This window comes from Amborella trichopoda, chromosome 8 (genome assembly GCF_054954075.1).
Source record: "Amborella trichopoda isolate Santa Cruz 75 chromosome 8, AtrichopodaSantaCruz75HAP2 v2.0, whole genome shotgun sequence".
In the NCBI taxonomy this organism is placed as follows: Eukaryota; Viridiplantae; Streptophyta; class Magnoliopsida; order Amborellales; family Amborellaceae; genus Amborella; species Amborella trichopoda.
In genome coordinates, this window is record NC_142343.1 from 38,162,002 (window position 1) to 38,179,902 (window position 17,901).

Consider the following 17,901-nt stretch of genomic DNA (forward strand, 5'->3'; position numbering starts at 1 on the left):
TTATAGCTAGACGAATGATAAGTTTAGCTAGGTTTTTCAATTTGGTGACAACTTATTAATTCTTATTGACTATTTTTATATACTTAGATCTCAACTCATATGGATTGTTGACACATACCATTAATGTGGAGTTGTAAATTTATCTCTTAGTAAAATCAGTATAAAGGATTTGGAATGAAATTTTAGTCACTCGTGTAATTTCAAGTTGGAATGAAACTTTAAGCCCCTCATTCAATTTCAAGACAGATTTAAACAAATTGTTTATTGACATCGATTTTCATTTCATTATTTCCTGGTATAAGTTTATATATTTGGACCTATACAGAAAACATCGAGAGGTGAAAGAACCTATGAGGCCGGATATTTTGTGTGTGGATGAGGGAGAGTTTTAGAGAGAGAGTAGAAGAAGAGGGAGAATCAACAAAACTACGATATTTTTGTGTGGGGGCGCATGAACTACGAATCACGTTTTAGAAGCTTCACTACGATCACGGGACCGAAAAGATACCATGAATCGTACAAACAGTATGCTGCATGTAATCCTGACCAACGGATTCCATCAACTGAAGCTGAGATGAATTCTTTTTCCATCCAGAAGCTCGTGCTTCATACTACGGTCTGTCAACATCTTGTGGGGCGGTGCTACATGTAGCATACTGTTTTCATGGTGAAGGCCAAAGGCGACAATGTAAGGAGATTTTAATAAATGATGAAAGAAAAATGTATATATATAGAGTCGAGGATCTAAACAATTAAATTGAAAACTACCACAAAAGTTTCACTAAAAAAAAGTTGTTTTGATGTTCAGATATCTTCAAATTGATCATCTGGACATCAAGATGTATAGACACGATAAAAAAAGAGATTTCAAGCTTAGAAAATATTGTATTTTGTAACTCATTTTTTAACAGTCAGTCTTCAAGATTTTCAAGTTTTTATAGATACGACGATCAACATTATTTTTCAAATTTTAAACTTTTTAAATAAAAATAAAAATATATTTCCAAGCTATCACAATTATTTCTAATATTGAAACCAAATTTTTCGGATATTTTGAAGATAGGCTCTTGTTTAGAGCCTAGGCTCTATACGCCCATGACAAAATGCACAAATTGTCCGGTACGGTGAGATGGGGAATCCAAAAGTGAGGGAGAGAGAAAGGAGTGGTGGCTTTTTGTGTGAAAAAAGAGAGAGGAGAGAGAATCCAAAAGTGAGGGAGAGAGAAAGGAGTGGTGGCATTATTTGTAAAGAGAGAGAAAGAGGAGAGAGAGGGGGTAGGGCAGCAATAATAGGCGCTATAAGGCGAAGAGACATCTTACCTTCCATTTGAAGGAGCGAGTAGAGAAAAAGAGAGAGGAGTTGGGTTATTGTGAATGATACGTATGTGGTTTTGATTATTCTTCACTCCACCCACCTTATCATTATCGCATGACAAAGAAGAGAGAGAAAGAGGAGAGAGAGAGAGTGTGGAGTCCCTTGGGTGGGTTGGAGGGGTAATGATGGATGACGGATCGGTAGTGGACTCAGCATCTCGTTTTTGTACCGGCGCAGGGGGGGGGGGGGAAAGAGACACGAGAGGGACAACAGAGATGGAGGAGATAGGACCAGTTTGGAGAGAGAAACACCTAAAACAGCAAAAGAGAGAGAAAGTAGTCCTGTTGATTGAGAGGAATCGCATCCTGCCGGTGTTCATTGAGAGAGAGTAAGATGTTGCACTCAGGTCACGACAGAACTGAAAGACGAGAGAGAGAGAGAGAGAGAGAGAGAGAGAGAGAGAGAGAGAGAGAGAGAGAGAGAGAGATATTTCGTGTGGTGTGGAGAATATGTGCCCCCCACCAGGACCATGCGGTCCCAAACACCTCCGCCCTTTCAACATTAATAACACTCGCAATTAAGCAAAGATCGATGCCCCTCGTCCACCTTCTTCCTCCGCCGATTGGCGCGCGCGTTCATCAGCAGTTGGCAGTCGGCACCACCAAATGCCTACTCCGCTGAGCGCCGTCCGCGCCTCCCTCTCCAACGACTGCGCCGCGCTACTCGACGACGCTTCGCTGTCAGCCCGACGCCGGTCCCACCCCCAGACGACGTCCCTTCACCTCGTCTCCGCGCTCCTCTCCCGCCCCTCCTCCCCCCTCCGCGACGCCCTCTCTCGCTCCCGGCGCACCTCTGCCTACCGACTCCAGTACCGCGCCCTCGACCTCTGCTTCTCGGTCGCCCTCGACCGCCTCCCCTCCTCCTCCCCCCACAGCACGGAGCTCCCTCCGCTCTCGAATTCTCTCGTGGCCGCCATCAAGCGGTCGCAGGCGAGTCAGCGTCGCGCTTATTGTGACCCGTTCTGTCAGCCGAATCAGTCTCAGCTGCAGAATCAGCCTATAAGTTCGGTGAAGGTCGAGGTGCAGAGTCTGATTTTGGCGATCCTCGATGACCCGGTGGTGAGCAGGGTGCTGAGCGAGGCCGGGTTCTTCAGTCATGAGATTAAGCTCGCCATCGAAAGGCCCCCTGTTTCGTTTTTCCCGAGAAAGAGCAGACCGCCACTGTTTTTACCCAACCTATCTGAACCAGAGCATGGCGGGAGGCCCATCTTCCCCTTCCAGCTCCCACCTGAAGGTCCCGAGAAGCTTGCTGATATATTTTTGAAGAAGAAGAGGCGTAACCCGGTTCTTCTTGGGATGGTTTCAGGCTCAGGCGATGGGTTGGTTAAAGAATTTGTTGATAGTTTGGAGAGAGGAGACGTTGAGAAAGAGCTCAAAGGAATGGAGTACGTGTCCTTTGAGGAGGTGGGGGGAGAGGAATTGGGCGAGAAAGTGAAGGAATTGGAGAGAATTGTGGTGTCATCGAGTTCCGGCGTGATTCTTGGGCTGGGGGATTTGGGGCGGCTCTTCGATCAGTTTTCGAATGCTTCCTCTGTTAGCCATGGAATCAATGGTTTAACAAAGTTGATGGGTGTTTATGGTTCTTCAGGACGGTTAAGTTTAGTTGGATTGGCTACTTATGAGGCCTATTTGCAGTGCCAGACATTTTATCCTTCAATGGAGGAGGATTGGGACTTGCATCCTCTCCCTGTCAGCTCCCTAAGGTCGCCTTTCGGGTCGTTGCCTCGGTCTAGGTACCTTCTTTCTTGTTCTCTTCCTTTGTGAATGCTTTTTGTTATTGATGATTTGAAAACATCTTCTGTCTCTGGATTCTTATATGAATTCTTGCTTTTCTTACTGCTAACAATTCTCTGAGCACATGTCTTGAGCTTCATGCAAAGGTTAGGTGCTTTTCTTACTGTTAAGAATAATTTTTTATACCACCTTCACCCTTTCTTGTATATGCTTATGAGTTTTGGAAGATGGTCTATTTATATTTAAAGGAATAAAGGGGATAAGAAATAAATTAAGCAAAAATAGTGAAGTTGCTGAAAAATTCAGAATGGTTGTTCCTTCTATGTGTTCATTTGTATGGGATCATGTTTTTCTTGCGGCCCATTTAAGTCGCCTCGTGGGGTGGAACTGACAGGACAAGGGTTTAGACGATGGAAATGAACCATTGTTGTTTAATGTGGGTTATCAATTCTTTCTCTGGTTTCCTGGAGACACATTCTCTGTCCCCTCCCCCTTTTCCCTCTTCTCTTGTTGAGTTACCTTCTGTTGTAGTAGGGGGATTATGGTTTGAACCTTCTTGTACACATATAATTGCAAATAAATCAGTAGAAAAGATGGGTTAAAATATCTGATACATGTAATTGGGGAAGTCCCAAGATTTTTTCTTGCAATGGTCGACCATGCCTCTATGGTACTGTAAAATGGTAGAGTCAGGGTACCATAGCCGTGTAGATCTATATCCTTAATGTTATATTGGTGTCTCTTAGATGAGTATCATACATGACGTTGTTTTTATGGTATGTTGATATGTTTGATGCTGCTTGGAATGTAAAGACTTTGTTTAATTCTCTGATGAAATAGTGGAGAAGAGGTTTGGTACTTATGGAGCACTTGTCAACAATTCAGGAAATAAAACCTCATTGCTTATACTGCTGCCATTGAGGTGTTGAATTATGATGGATGAGGGAGCGTGTTTTTATCGCTTTCTCCGTGTTACTGTGATGATACATCCCTTTTGAAGGTCAGTCTATCAGTGTGCCTGGTGTCAAAATCCATTCAGCCTATTAGGAAGGCTCTTCAAATGTTGGACAGGGATGATAGCCTGCGATAGACTTTAGAGCACCTCTCAATCTGCAACTATGGGCGCTCAACTGGATGTATTCCTTATTCATTGTTTTTGCCTCTCCTATATTTTAGTTTTGAGACTTAATTTCATATATTTTAAGTTTAGGATCTCTTAAAGAGAGGTCTTTAGATTTCTTAAATTTTAAGTAATTTATGTAAGGAAAAAGTTTATATAGAGCTGAGGCTCTAAAGAATCAAATTAGACCCCACCTCAAACATTTCACTAGAAGAGGTTGTTTTGATGCCCAAATATCTTAAATCATCTCGACATCAAGATGCACGAGCATGAGAAAAAAAAAGGATGTCAAGTTTTGAAAATAGTGCATCTTGTAATGTATTTTTGTACCGTCAATTTTGAAGATTTTCAAGTTTTCATAGATGTGCTCGATCTACACTATTTTTTAAGCTTTAAATTTTATAATTCAAGATGAAAATATATTTTAAGGTTATCACCATGATTTCCAGCATTGAAATCACATTTCTTGACACTATTTGGAGGTGCACTTTACTTTGACTGTTTAGAGCCTCGGCTCTATACAAACCGTACCCTTTATGTAATATGGTAGGCCCTAAAGTTTTGGGATGCAACGATAGACTTTTGAATGGATTTGGTGTATCCAATCCAGACCAAAATGTAGCTGAGGTGACATGCTTTCCATAGATTTGGTGTTGCTTTTTCCTTTTTTATGACAAATATTTGTTCAGTCTTATTGTTGGATACTATATGATTTGTATTTAGCCGCACTGCATGAAGTACATAGGGACTTAAATTTCCTACAAACCATTGATGCTATATGCATCTCTATATAGGGCTATAGTACCTTGTGTCATGGTGGTTGTTGGAGAAAATTGGATGAAGTTTAGTGGAAGATTAATAATTGCTTAGCAATGTGAATAAATGATTGTCACTTGAGATGACCAAAATTTGACAAGGGCCAGCAACTATAATCCCATTTATCTAGATAAGGAATGGCTAATAAGCATGAGTGATGATTGTAGTCTGGAGATTCAGGCTCCAGGCTTTTAGAGTGCTTGAGTTGGTTTGGCATAGGGCTGAAGGGGCATGCATGGATGAAGATGAGCAATGACCAGTGGCACTAACCAAGTGGAGGGAAGTCCGTCTACAGATGCACTCAGCAGTGACAACAACTCCACTTCTATGAGAATATGACATTGTTGATTTTGAGGCCATTATCAAGATGTGTTTTTTCTTTATTTGGATAATAAGTTGTGATCAAAATGTGTCGACAAAATTTGATCAGGTGCAGTTCAGTTGCTTTAATTTTAGGGAAAATTTCGTATGGATTCCTAATTGCCCATCGCATTTCACGGTAAACCCTCCTCCTTTTTTCCTTTCAAGCGGCATAAAGAAACCCCTAAGGATTTCAACGTACCCCTTCATCTCTTATCTCCCCTTTTATTGATTTTTGAATATAAAAGTTAGCCCCAATATACCATTTTATACCACCTCAAACCAAAAATTATTTTTATCATTTTTTCCCTTTCAACCCCATTATATCTCCTACTCCCAATTCACCATATTCAAAAACTTGTTTTTATTATGTTTTTCCCCTTTTCATCCCCTTAATGCATTATATCTCCCACTTTCTCAATTCACCACGTTGAGGACTCTTTCTCTCTCTCGCTCTCATATTGGTCTCTCTCTCACCCCCTCTTACATATAAGTCTCTATCTAAATTTTGCAGCCGGTTCCTTTATCTCTTTAAACACAAGGTTAGAGAGAGGAATATAGGTCATACTGCGTTAGACGAAGAAAGATTTAAGAGTTTGGGGGTTGGCCATTAGAGAGATAAAGAGATTTAGAGAGATGAAGCTGCTGTAAATTTAGGGAGAGAGAGACTTACCGTGAGAGGGAGAGAGGTGAGAAGGTCATTAGGGTTAGCATAGTGGGTGAATTGAGAGAGAGAGCCCTTGCCATAGTGGAGAGAGAGAGCTCACTGTGGTGAAATGAGAGAGTGGGAGATCTGATCGGTTGAAAAGGGCAAAAACATGGTAAAAAAGGTTTTTAGGTTCAGGTGATATAAAATAGTTTGTTGGGGCTAATTTATATATTCAAAAGTGAATAAAACAAGGAGATAAGAGATGGGGGGCACGTTGAAATCGTTAGGGGTTTTCTTATGCCGCTTGAAAGTAAAAAAGCAATAGGGTCTACCATGAAATACGATGGGAAATTAGGGTTACGAATGAAATTTTCCCTTAATTTTATTTCAAGGTGAATCAATTGCTGCTAAAGTTCACAGGCTCACATAATGGTTTTATTGTGGTAACGATCTTAAAGGGGTTATACGTTTATTATTGTGAGGTAACATAAATACATAATCCTTTATCTTTGTAACCAATAAAAACATAATGCAATTTTTATTTATTCTTATTAAATTGTCTAAATGTCATTTACAAATTTACGATATGTAATACAAGTGGGCCCTTTTACAGCCATGCATCTATTTATTGCCATTTTATCATTCAAAAGAATATAATACTCGATGTAAAAATTTCCTTTTATCTGTAACCACACATCTTTGAGCAAGCAAGTTGGTTATAGGCATAATTACTATTTTCGGGTCCACTTATGATAAGAATGGACTATGTAGCATTTGTTCTTCTATGCTTCTCTTTTCTTGTATGCATGTTGTGCTTTCTGTAGTTCTTTATTGTGTATGTTTCGTCATTTTGTATGAGAGCAAAGCAATATTATATCAAATTGGATTAATTTAGTTTGTGGTAGAAACGCAATCATATTCATGACAACCTACAATTGGAATTGAAATATAGAACAAATTTATTTATTTTTGTTGAAAATATGTCCGTGACGCATGTCGTGCTTGACTGTCCATTGTAGGTGAAAGTAGGGGGAACACCTAGAGTTTGTAGGCATATGAAAACCTTTGATTAAAAATTAGCTGGGGGTATCTTTCATTCAACAACCCTTCCATCCCGGCACTAAATGGTGGTTTATGGTTGGTTATTTGGCCTTGGAGGGCATTTTTTCTGTGAAAGATGTTTCCATTAAAAGGTCAAAGCATTTAGGGAAAGGTAATATGAAGTACAGAACGTGAAAAAAAGAAAAAGTGAGAAGCTAAAATGGCAAATGATCTCGCAATAGTACTTCTTCCCTTTCTAGTATATCTTTACTGCATGTACTTAATTTCTTTGGATGTATAAGTGCCAATCATCACCAAGCAATAGTGACCATCCACACTGTTTGATTTTAACAACAATAGATTTTTCTCACTATCCCTTGCACTAATAGGATAAAGATAAATTCCAAATTTTCTGGACTTCCTTATTTTTCCATCTTCAAATAAAAGTAGGGTTTGTGGCACTTTCTTAATTTCAATTTTTTTTTATTCACAAATTATTACTATCAAAAGAAACATATGCTAATTTACAAAAAAGTCGAAATATAATTTATATTACACAGTCAAGTAACAAATAAGGTTTACTTGCATACATAGGAAGAAAATTATTCTATTTTTTTGGATCTGTTAATTCTTTATTTTCAAAGGCGGTTTTAATTTTTTTATAATTTTTTATTCAAAATAAGGTTTTGCAAATGTGTGCTTTCTATCATTACAATCTGTAGCTTATCTTTGTAAGATGTATATATAAAAAGTCCTAACTTGACGTACACAAGATACTTGCCTTGCATCGTACAGGCTGTGGACTAGTACTCACATATCTGCCAACCTACCACAACATATAAACCAAATCCTGCTACTTGACATGATCATATGCTCTCTCCAAATCCATTTCACCTCCTGGTGGCCAAAATACCCACAAAGTTTCAGCCAAACCGACTGGATTAAAAAAAGAAATGAAAATAGGAAAATGCTACTGGTTGGGTTCACATTTCCTAAGTGGGGTTTAACTGAAAGAAAAAGAAAATCCTGGTGGCAACCTCATATTCCTTGGTCATGCTTATCTCATTTTGAGTGAAAGAAAATGCCAACTGGTACCTTAGCTTGCAGAAGCAACCGGAAGAGCGGCCATAATTGCAATCTGAGAAAGTGATACTTTCGTTCTCTTGTTACATGCACTGAAAATGTTCTATATAGGCTCTGAACTAATTTCATTTCCTTACTAGATATGTATCCATTTCTTAAGCTTATTGGGGTAATATCATTTTTTTGTCATTTTTCCTTGGATCCTTGCTCAGTTTTCTCTTACTAAAATGTGGCCTTGGATTTGAGTGCGTTAATTGGATCTCATACATTTGTTTGTGGTAATGACCTAATTACAGCTTGATGGAGTCGTTTGTTCCCTTTGGTGGATTATTTGCAACAGCATCTGACTTAAGGGGTTCTTCTGTTGGTGCGACAAACCAAACCACTGTTCGTTGTCAACAGTGTAATGAGAAGTGCGAACAAGAAGTTGCAGCTATATCCACGACATGCTCTAGTTCACTGCCTGATCAGGCCCACCCTAGCTTTCCACCGTGGCTACAAAGAGCTAACTTCCTACAGGTGTGTCACATTGTTGAAAACTGCCTACTTTTCTTCCTTGCATTGTACTATGTAATACAATGGAGTATGGTATATGGGACACGAAAGGATCATCCACCATTCGTTTTAATGACAGACGCTGTAGATTAACTGTACATGAGGAAGCGTCCTCGTGGGCTGCATTTCAGTAATACTTAATGGTGGATGCCTTTTTTCGAGTGCCGTATACCTTATGGCACTGGATATTGGCAACAAGAACCATGATCCAGATTTTGTGATTTTTAAGGAAGCTAGTAATGGCCAACTATCATTACTATTTTCGGCATTGTGAGAGCTCAAAAGTTATGGTGAAATATTAGACAGTACTTGGAACACCTGCATAGATCATATAGGTGGTTCAAAAACTTGAAATATGGACAGTACCGGGACTCATCTATATTTTAAATGACTGTTACAGTTGTACACCCTGTTTATTTTACGTTGTTGCGCTCACTTCTCTGGTATTTTAAGCACCAGATCAAGGGTAAATTAGTCATATTAAGAAATGACAATGTCGAAGCCCTGTATTGATATTTCAAGTTTTTGGATCACAGTGTACTCTTTGCAGGTTTTCCAGGTATTGTCCTTATTTTCTCAAATTAATGTTCAGAGGTGACAACTTTAACATGCCATAATTTGTCAATATTTATGCGAAACACGTCTTGCATTATTTCAGTGCAGGCCAAAGATGATCATGCAATGTTAGATGTTAAAGTTAAGGGCCTACAAAGAAAATGGAATGAAGTATGCTATCATCTTCATAGTGGTACCCAGATAACCAAGCTCGATAACTCTAGCAAGCCGGTCAAGGAACCTAAGGAGCAAGTTAATAGCAGTATTACCACTAACACCACAGGAGGCATAAACTCCAGTGGGTTAGAGATATCACAAGATTTGCAGGGAATTTCTATGCAAAATATCTCAATGACATCGCCAATGGAAGGCAATTATACATCATCTAAGTCAAATATAGGACTGGAAGGGCATCAACCCTGGAATTTTTCATCCCATACCAACTTGGGTAACCCTGAAAGATGTGCATCGTCATCATCTGTGAATTCAGTCACCACTGATTTAGCATTGGGAAGAATGTATATTCCTCGTGATGATGGCAATGATGATGATGGCTTAAAGCATGTCATGATTGCCCATAACGAGCGCATAAAGGACACCTCTGATTGCATTCCATCCATGACAAGCATGAGTCATGGACATGCACCCACGAACCCAGTTGTGCATTTGAGGACCTCTGATCAGCCAGTTTTTCGTTGGAAGACATCTAGTCAGCCAAGTTTGCCTTTGAAAACCTCCGATAAGCCTGCAAACCTTGATGTAAACTGCTATAAAGAAGTATACAGTGCCCTATTAGAAAAAGTTGGAAGGCAAGATAAGGCTGTGCTTGCAGTTAGTCGTTCAGTGGTCCAATCCCGAACAGGCAATCAAAGGCGTCGTGGGGCATGCTTGAGAGGAGACGTATGGCTCACTTTGTTGGGTTCAGACCATGTTGGAAAGAAAAGGATCGCAAAAGCTCTCGCCGAGATCATATTTGGCAATGAAAATAGCTTGATTAGTGTAGATTTGAGCTCCTTAGAGATTAGTGGGTATGATATGAGGTTTAGAGGGAAGACTGTATTGGATCATATCACTGAAGAGATTAGCAAGAAACCCTTATCAGTCGTCTTTCTGGAGAATGTTGATAAGGCAGATATGATGGTCCAAAGTGGATTATGCCAAGCAATAAGGACTGGTAAACTTTCGAATTCTCATAGGAGAGAATTCAGCATCAATAATGCGATATTTGTGACAACTGCCAAGGCAGCAAAGGGTAAGGCTTTCATGAATGGGAAAGAAATGTTCAAATTCTCGGAGGAGAGAATTGTAGCAGCCCAACAATGGGAAATGGAGATTTTGTTGGATCACTCTTCTAAGAATCAAGTGGACCATTCTTTTGGTATTTTAGTGGACCATGCAAAAAGGTTAGTGGTTAGAAATTTCAGAGAATCAAGTGAATCTTGGAATAAATGTGATAGTCCAGCTAAACGCAAATCGCGTGGCCAGACAGAGAATGATGCGTCATTGGATAGTCCCAAAAAATCTCCAAGGTCTTCAGTTTTGGGCTTCGATTTGAATCTCTCTGCTGAGGAGATTGAGACAAGCCATGAAACTGAACATGGGGATGATGAGACTGGTTCTTTGGTTGAAAATTCAGATACTTGGATTGATGAGTTTCTTGATTCAGTAGATGAGGTGGTGGTTTTAAGGCCTTTTGATTTTGATGGGCTTGCTAATGAAATATTAGAGAAAATAAGTGAAATATTTCGAATGATAGTAGGAGCTAAAGTTTTCATGGAGATTGATTTGAGGGTCATGGAGCAGATACTTCGGGCTGTGTGGTTATCAGATGAGAGCAAAGAATTTGAAAAGTGGGTAGAGCAGGTTCTTGGAAAGAGCTTAATGGAACTCCATGAGAGCAATGATTTCTCAGATCATACAGTTCTTAAACTTGTATGTGAAAATCGCTGTTTGGAAGAGCAGACGCTTGGAGTTTGCCTTCCCGCAAGGATTAATTTGAATGTAAATATTAGAACTTGATGTAACTTAGATGTATATTAGTTTGTAATAGCAATATGGTTCTCGTTTTTCGCTCTCCTAGGTTGTCAGTCTTGTATCAGAAAATATTAGGCCTGATAATCCCATATTTTTTGGGGCTTTACCAAGTTTTCGCTTATTGATTGTATCTATTGTAGCCTTAGAACTTATGCTTTGTTCCCATTTGTGACTTTATGAAGTATCTTCTCACGTTTTTCAAGGATTGATTTGCACCTAAATTTTAGGATTTCCGCTTATTGATTGTATCTATTATAGCCTAAGAACTTATGCTTTGTTCCCATTTGCGACTTTATGAAGTATCTTCTCACGTTTTTCAAGGATTGCCTTGAATGTAAATGTTAGGATGTTAATGTTATTTTCGTATAGTTTTTCTTAGGCTATAACTATAATAAGGAATTGTGTCTCTTTCTAGAGAATCTATCAGCCTTGTATTTGCTAATAATAATACCATGGTTTCCTGATTTCCCTATACCACAGTGAGTGTGTGTTGCATTCATAGAGGTCATGGGATTTTTAATCACTACACACAAATTCTTCACATATGTTTTCAAAAGATATAAAGTGCTTTTAATTATTTATCTAACTCTTTCCATTCAGTTTTTTTGGGATTACAGGGAGTTCACAACTTCCTGTGTTACCCTTCAGTTTGTATATTGTACTCTTTATTCAATCGGTATAGTTGCAGATTTTAAAAAAGAAATAGGCATTAGATATTAACTTTTCAACATCTTACCCATTTGGAACTATTCCAACTTAAAAGTGTGTTTTCCTTTGGGTATTTTGAAATTAAATTAAAACATACGGATAAAGTGTTAAATTGTTCATACCTCATGGATAAATTGATAAATTTCTTAAAAATTATAACTTGTTATGCTATCTTTCTTGCTTATCTTGGTTGCAACTGGATCAATGTAAGATTTTAGGCCAAAGTGTATTGATTTTCTTTTTAAGATGTGAACTTGATCTCTTGAATCTCCCTGAAATTGGAACTGCTCAAACTTTTGTACCGTCAAAACCAATGGTTTAAAAAACGAATCGGTGACCCGGATCGGGTTTTCAAAAAACCGATCCGGATCGGCGAATCGGCGATCCGGATCGGGAATCGGGTGAATCGGGCAGAATGAAGCTTAAAAAAAATCCAAAAAAATTATTAAAATTCATTATAAATATTGTTTTTTAGGAATTCAATAAGAAATTAGGGTACTCCATTAAGAATTGTCATGTTTTTGAATGAATATGCGAATATTGATATGTTCTTTCCCTGCATGAACCGCCATTCAGCATTTAATTTACATCACACAAAAGGATGAATATATAATTATCATGGAATAAGTATATCAGCATATATGGACTACAATAAAGCATAAAATTAGTAACATATGATCTAAAAATGAAATGATAGATGACGTTATTGTTTTTTTTGGTCACGCTGGTGCCATTGATTGAATTCGTTTAACAATTCATTGATTCGATCTAAATACGAATCATCAATATTAGCAGGTGTCTGACTATTCCCAAATCCCTGAGTGTTAGTGTTTTGTTGTGTTCCCAATCTAAAATCCCCGAAGATCGTCCATCCTTCATGCTCACCTGTACTGTCGTGCTCATCCCTACACTGTTGCTGTTGGGACTCGATATGTGAATAATATGGCTGGGATAGGGTGGCCTCAGAATCATCAGCTCTCTCATTTTCTCTTTGAATAATATGGATTAAAAAAAAAAAAAACAAATTTTCAAAAAAATCGATCATGGATTAAAAAAAAGAAATCACAAATTTTCAAAAATTCTATCATGGATTACAAAAAAAAATTCGATCATGGATTAAAAAAAAAAAATCACAAATTTTCAAAAAATTCTATCTTGGATTACAAAAAAAATTCGATCATGGATTAAAAAAAAAAAATCACAAATTTTCAAAAATTCAATCATGGATTACAAAAAATTCGATCATGGATTACATAAAATTCGATCATGGATTACAAAAAAAAACAAAAAAAAAAAAAAAACAAAAAATTCAATCGTGGATTACAAAAAAAGAAAAAAACAATTCGATCATGGATTACAAAAAATTCAATCATGGATTACAAAAAACTCTATCATGGGTTACAAAAAAAGCAAAAAACAAAAAATTTGATCATGGATTACAAAAAAAAAACAAACATTTCGATCATGGATTACAAAAAAAAAACAAACATTTCGATCATGTATTACAAAACATTCGATCATGGATTACAAAAAATTCTATCATGGGTTACAAAAAAAAAAAAAAAAACAAAAAAATTCGATCATGGATTGCAAGAAAAAAAAAAACAAACATTTCGATCATGGATTACAAAAAATTCGATCATGGATTACAAAAAATTCTATCATGGGTTACAAAAAAAAAAAAAAAAAAACAAAAAATTCGATCATCGATTACAAAAAAAAAAAACAATTCGATCATGGATTACAAAAAAATCGATCAAGTATTACAAAAAAATCTATCATGGATTACAAAAAAAAAAAAAAAAAACCGTACGGGACTCGCCGATTCACTGTACGGACTCGCCGATTCCGTACAGTGAATCGGCGAGTCACTGTACTGAATCGTTCGGTTCTCTCTAGAACCGGACGATTCCCTTTTTTTTCGCCGATTCGATCCGTCCATGGCGATTTCCGAGTCGAACCGGGTAAACACTGGGCAAAACCATGCATGCATTGGACAAGTTCGTGAAACATGGAGGCTCCCATGGTTTCGATCGTCTTGTAATATTAATTCTCTCTCTCTCTCTCTCTCTAGGATCCAGCTAGGTGCCATATAATAGTTCCCAAATGTGAAGAGAGCCTTCTAAGTTTTGGTAGTGCTTCCTAAAAGGTGCTTCCTTATTTCATTTTAGCAATAAATGACTGAGTTAAATAACATCTTCATCATCATTATGGCATTTTTTCAATTAATTGGGGTCGGCTACATGAATCTTGGTCCGTCTTTTTGTTATATTAAAAGCCATACACTTAGTGAGGTTATAAGTCCCCATATTATTTCAAACTACTATCAACCACATCCTTTTGCGCTTAAGTCATTTCACTTGGACTAACTCATACTTCCGAACAGGTGTTTTACTTGGTTGGCGCCACACATAACTAGCCCACCTAGGTTTACTATCTCTCATCTTATCGTCTATTGGTGCCACACCTAAATTCTCTTGAATGGATTCATTTTGAATTCTATCCCTTCTTGTCTTGCTACTCATCCATCTCAACATCCTCATCTCTACTACACTCATTTTATGGGCATATTATTTGTTGTCCGCCTAGCATTTAGCCTCATAGAATAAAGCTGGTTTCATAGATGTCTTATAGAACCTGCCCTTCAGCTTCATTAATATGCAGCAATCACTTAAAATTCTAGTTGCACATCTCCACTGGCCTACCTAGCTCTAATTCTGTATGTGATATCTTTATCAATCTCTCTATTTTCCTGGATTACCGACCCAAGATATCGAAAGTGCAGTATTGTTTTGTACTTATTAGCCATCAATCTGAACTACTTCTTCGTCTCTACTTCTATTATTACTAAACTTGCATTCCATATATTATGACTTAGTCTAGCTAATTTTAAAACCTTTAGATTCTAGAGCATCCCTCCAAAGTTATAACTTTGTGTTTTTGTCGTTTTGGGTCTCATCGATCAAAACTATGTCATCTGCGAATAACATGCACTACAACTATGTCATCTGTGAATAACATGCACCACTGTACCTCTTCCTATAGGTTCCTAATTAAGTCGTTCATAATAATGACAAAGAGGTACATGCTCAATACTGACCCTTGATGTAGACCTATTATCACTAAAATTCACTCATCTCTCCACTGTTTGGAGACTCATTTTTTTTCTAATACTTGCCAAAACAAATCTCGAGTTACTCTACCATTAGCTTTATCTAGATCAATAAAGATCATGTAGAGTTCTTTTCCCTTCGCCCTAAACTTCTCAATCAGTTGTCTAATTAGGAAAATAACATAAGTTGTTGACCTTCATGGTATCAAACCAAATTGATTTTCAGATACACTCGTTTCATGCCTTTATCATTACTCAATCACTCTCTCCTAGAGCTTCATAGTATGAGTTATATGCTTGATCACTCGATAGTTCGCACAATTCTGTATGTTTCTTTTGTTTTGTAAATAGGAACCACAATACATTTCCTCTACTCGTCTGGTTTTTTCCTTGTTCTCAACATCATGTTTAACAACTTCGTTAGCCATTCAATGCCAATCTCGCTAGTTAATGCCAATCTCCCCCATGCACTTTCAAACCTCTACCGGGATACCATATTTAAACTTTCCACCTTTCATTGATCTCATCATCTTTCACTAAGACCCTTTGATCCTCACTCTTAAAAAGAAAGAAATTTTTTCTCATATTCATCACAATAAAATAAAATAAAATAAAATAAAAATAAATAAATAAATAAATATAATATTAAAAACAATCCAACAAGCTCACCAAAAATATATATAATTAAAAAGCAAGAATCTATTTTTTCTCATATTCATTACAAATAATATATTTTTATAAAAAAAAACATAATTTTATCAAGAAACAAATTTTTTTTTAAGAACCCTAAAATCGAGCCAAAGAACACTGATTCTTTAGATTCAAAATCAACCCCAAATCTTTCATTTTTTGAACAAATTGACAGGGGAATATGATAGATACTTCAATCACAATTAAAATGCCCCAAATATCATGAAGATCAATTCACAATTGAGATCATTCTTCAAAAAAATGGTGGATATTTCACTTCATGCAATTTTCAAAACAAAAACACACCAAAAACAAATTCATATAAATAAATATATTGAATGATAAATCAACATGCCTGATGTATTCGATTTATGAAGTCTTGATGATCAAAATTAACTAATCAATTCAAGAAAAAACGATCAATACGTCGATAAAAAATCTTTATTTTTTTCATCGAACATAGTTCTTCGAGCAGCAGCATTTACGGCCGAAATCAACCTCCAAAGTTCATCTTTTTCGACAAATTGAAATAGAAAAAAGTTTAAGGATTCAGTAATGAATCAAAGCCCTCCATTTCCATGCATATTCATGGGTTATTGAAGCTCATATTGACAAAATGGCAGAAATTTCACAGTTTCAAAAATCCGCCATTTCAATCCACCAAAAAATCGTTCTTCTTTGATTTTTGATTAAATAAACAATTAATTATTTAAAATTTCAGGTGTGTAAGTGCAATACTTCACCGAAAACAACAAAAAAAACCAGAAAATCGAATAAAACAAGGTTGCAAAGCCTGAATCATAGGTTCTGTTTAAAATAACGGCCTCTATGTAAAAAAACGGCCATTATTTAATAGAATACCGTTATGTCCGATACATCGCCTGTTATATCAGAAAACCGGACCGCTTAGTAGAAACCGGCTGGTTTTTAAGTAAAACCTGCCGGTTCGTGTTCGAACCGACGGGTTTTGGTGCTCATTTTTTTTAAAAGTCCTTAAATTTTTACTAGTACCCCAAAACCAGTCTTAATCGAAATCGGTACCAATCTAACCGGCTGGTTCCGATTTGGACCGGCCGGTTTTGCGAACGCTGGTGGAAAGGTATCCCCAAAGAGAAATATATTTTAAGCTATACGTTTTTACTTTTGCATGATATTTGATTTACATATTATACCCACCTGACCCCAATGATGATGACGATATTCCACCCTAACTGTCCTTAATTCATTTCGAAAACTTATATCAAGGTGTTTTCCTGCATCTTTTGTACTCTTTTCTATTTCCATCTCCCATATGCAATCATCTTAAGCATTTCCCCACGTGTCCGTACCCTTAAACAAATTTGATTTCTACCTTTAATTGAAATGTATTTAGATATTTACCCCATGTAATTAATGGTAGTTAACCTCAAATTTGCCTAATTATTGTTCAATCATGTTTGACTCACTACAACCTTTAATTAGATCAATTAAAATATAAAAAGGAAACCACCCGGAGGGCAAGAGGAAACATAGTAGAAAGAAAATGAAGTGTCGAATAAACCTTTCTTCTTACTCCTCCTCGTTAGTTGTGACCATCTCCGAAAGCAACTTGCAACAGGTCTGTGTTAGAGAGCCCTGATCTCATCCAATGTTAGGCATCTTAGATTTCTTTCATTTTTTATTTTTTAAATACTCGTTTGCATCATGAAAATAATTTTTGGAAAATATTTTCATATGATTTTTATGCTATCAGGTGCGGAAATATTTTTACACTAATTGACAACTAAATAATAGTATGAAAATATTTCTACATCTGACTACATGAGGGAATTTTTTCACGTGCAAATATTTTTCGAGAAATATTATCACGCGAACCAAATATGCCAAGGAAAAGTATCACGTCTACATGATGTGGATAGGTGGAAAGGTGCACCAACACCGCTTCAATGGTTGAGATTTCATAAGGCCATATCTACGCCAATAATTGATTTCATATTTATTTTTTATTTTTTGAATAAAATATTTATATGAATTTCAGGGTGTCGGTTTATTTTTATAAATGGAACTAAATAGATATGATTGAAACATATGT

The 17,901-nt window shown here is 37.0% G+C and overlaps 1 protein-coding gene across 3 annotated transcripts; it reads left to right on the forward strand.

The window, feature by feature from the left end:
• Positions 1–1,328: 1,328 nt before the first annotated feature.
• LOC18433414 (protein SMAX1-LIKE 7) lies at positions 1,329–11,522 on the forward strand. Of its 3 annotated transcripts, XM_088873579.1 has the most exons (4): positions 2,619–3,106; positions 8,473–8,695; positions 9,268–9,290; positions 9,390–11,522. In XM_088873579.1, the coding sequence occupies exons 2-4, from the start codon at positions 8,583–8,585 to the stop codon at positions 11,303–11,305; spliced, it is 2,052 nt and encodes a 683-aa protein (XP_088729705.1). In that variant the 5' UTR covers positions 2,619–3,106; positions 8,473–8,582; the 3' UTR covers positions 11,306–11,522. The 3 variants fall into 3 exon arrangements, with proteins under 3 accessions (XP_011623016.1, XP_088729705.1, XP_088729706.1); XM_011624714.3 differs by lacking the exon at positions 9,268–9,290 and having other exon boundaries at positions 1,329–3,106; positions 9,395–11,522; XM_088873580.1 differs by lacking the exon at positions 9,268–9,290.
• Positions 11,523–17,901: the final 6,379 nt, after the last annotated feature.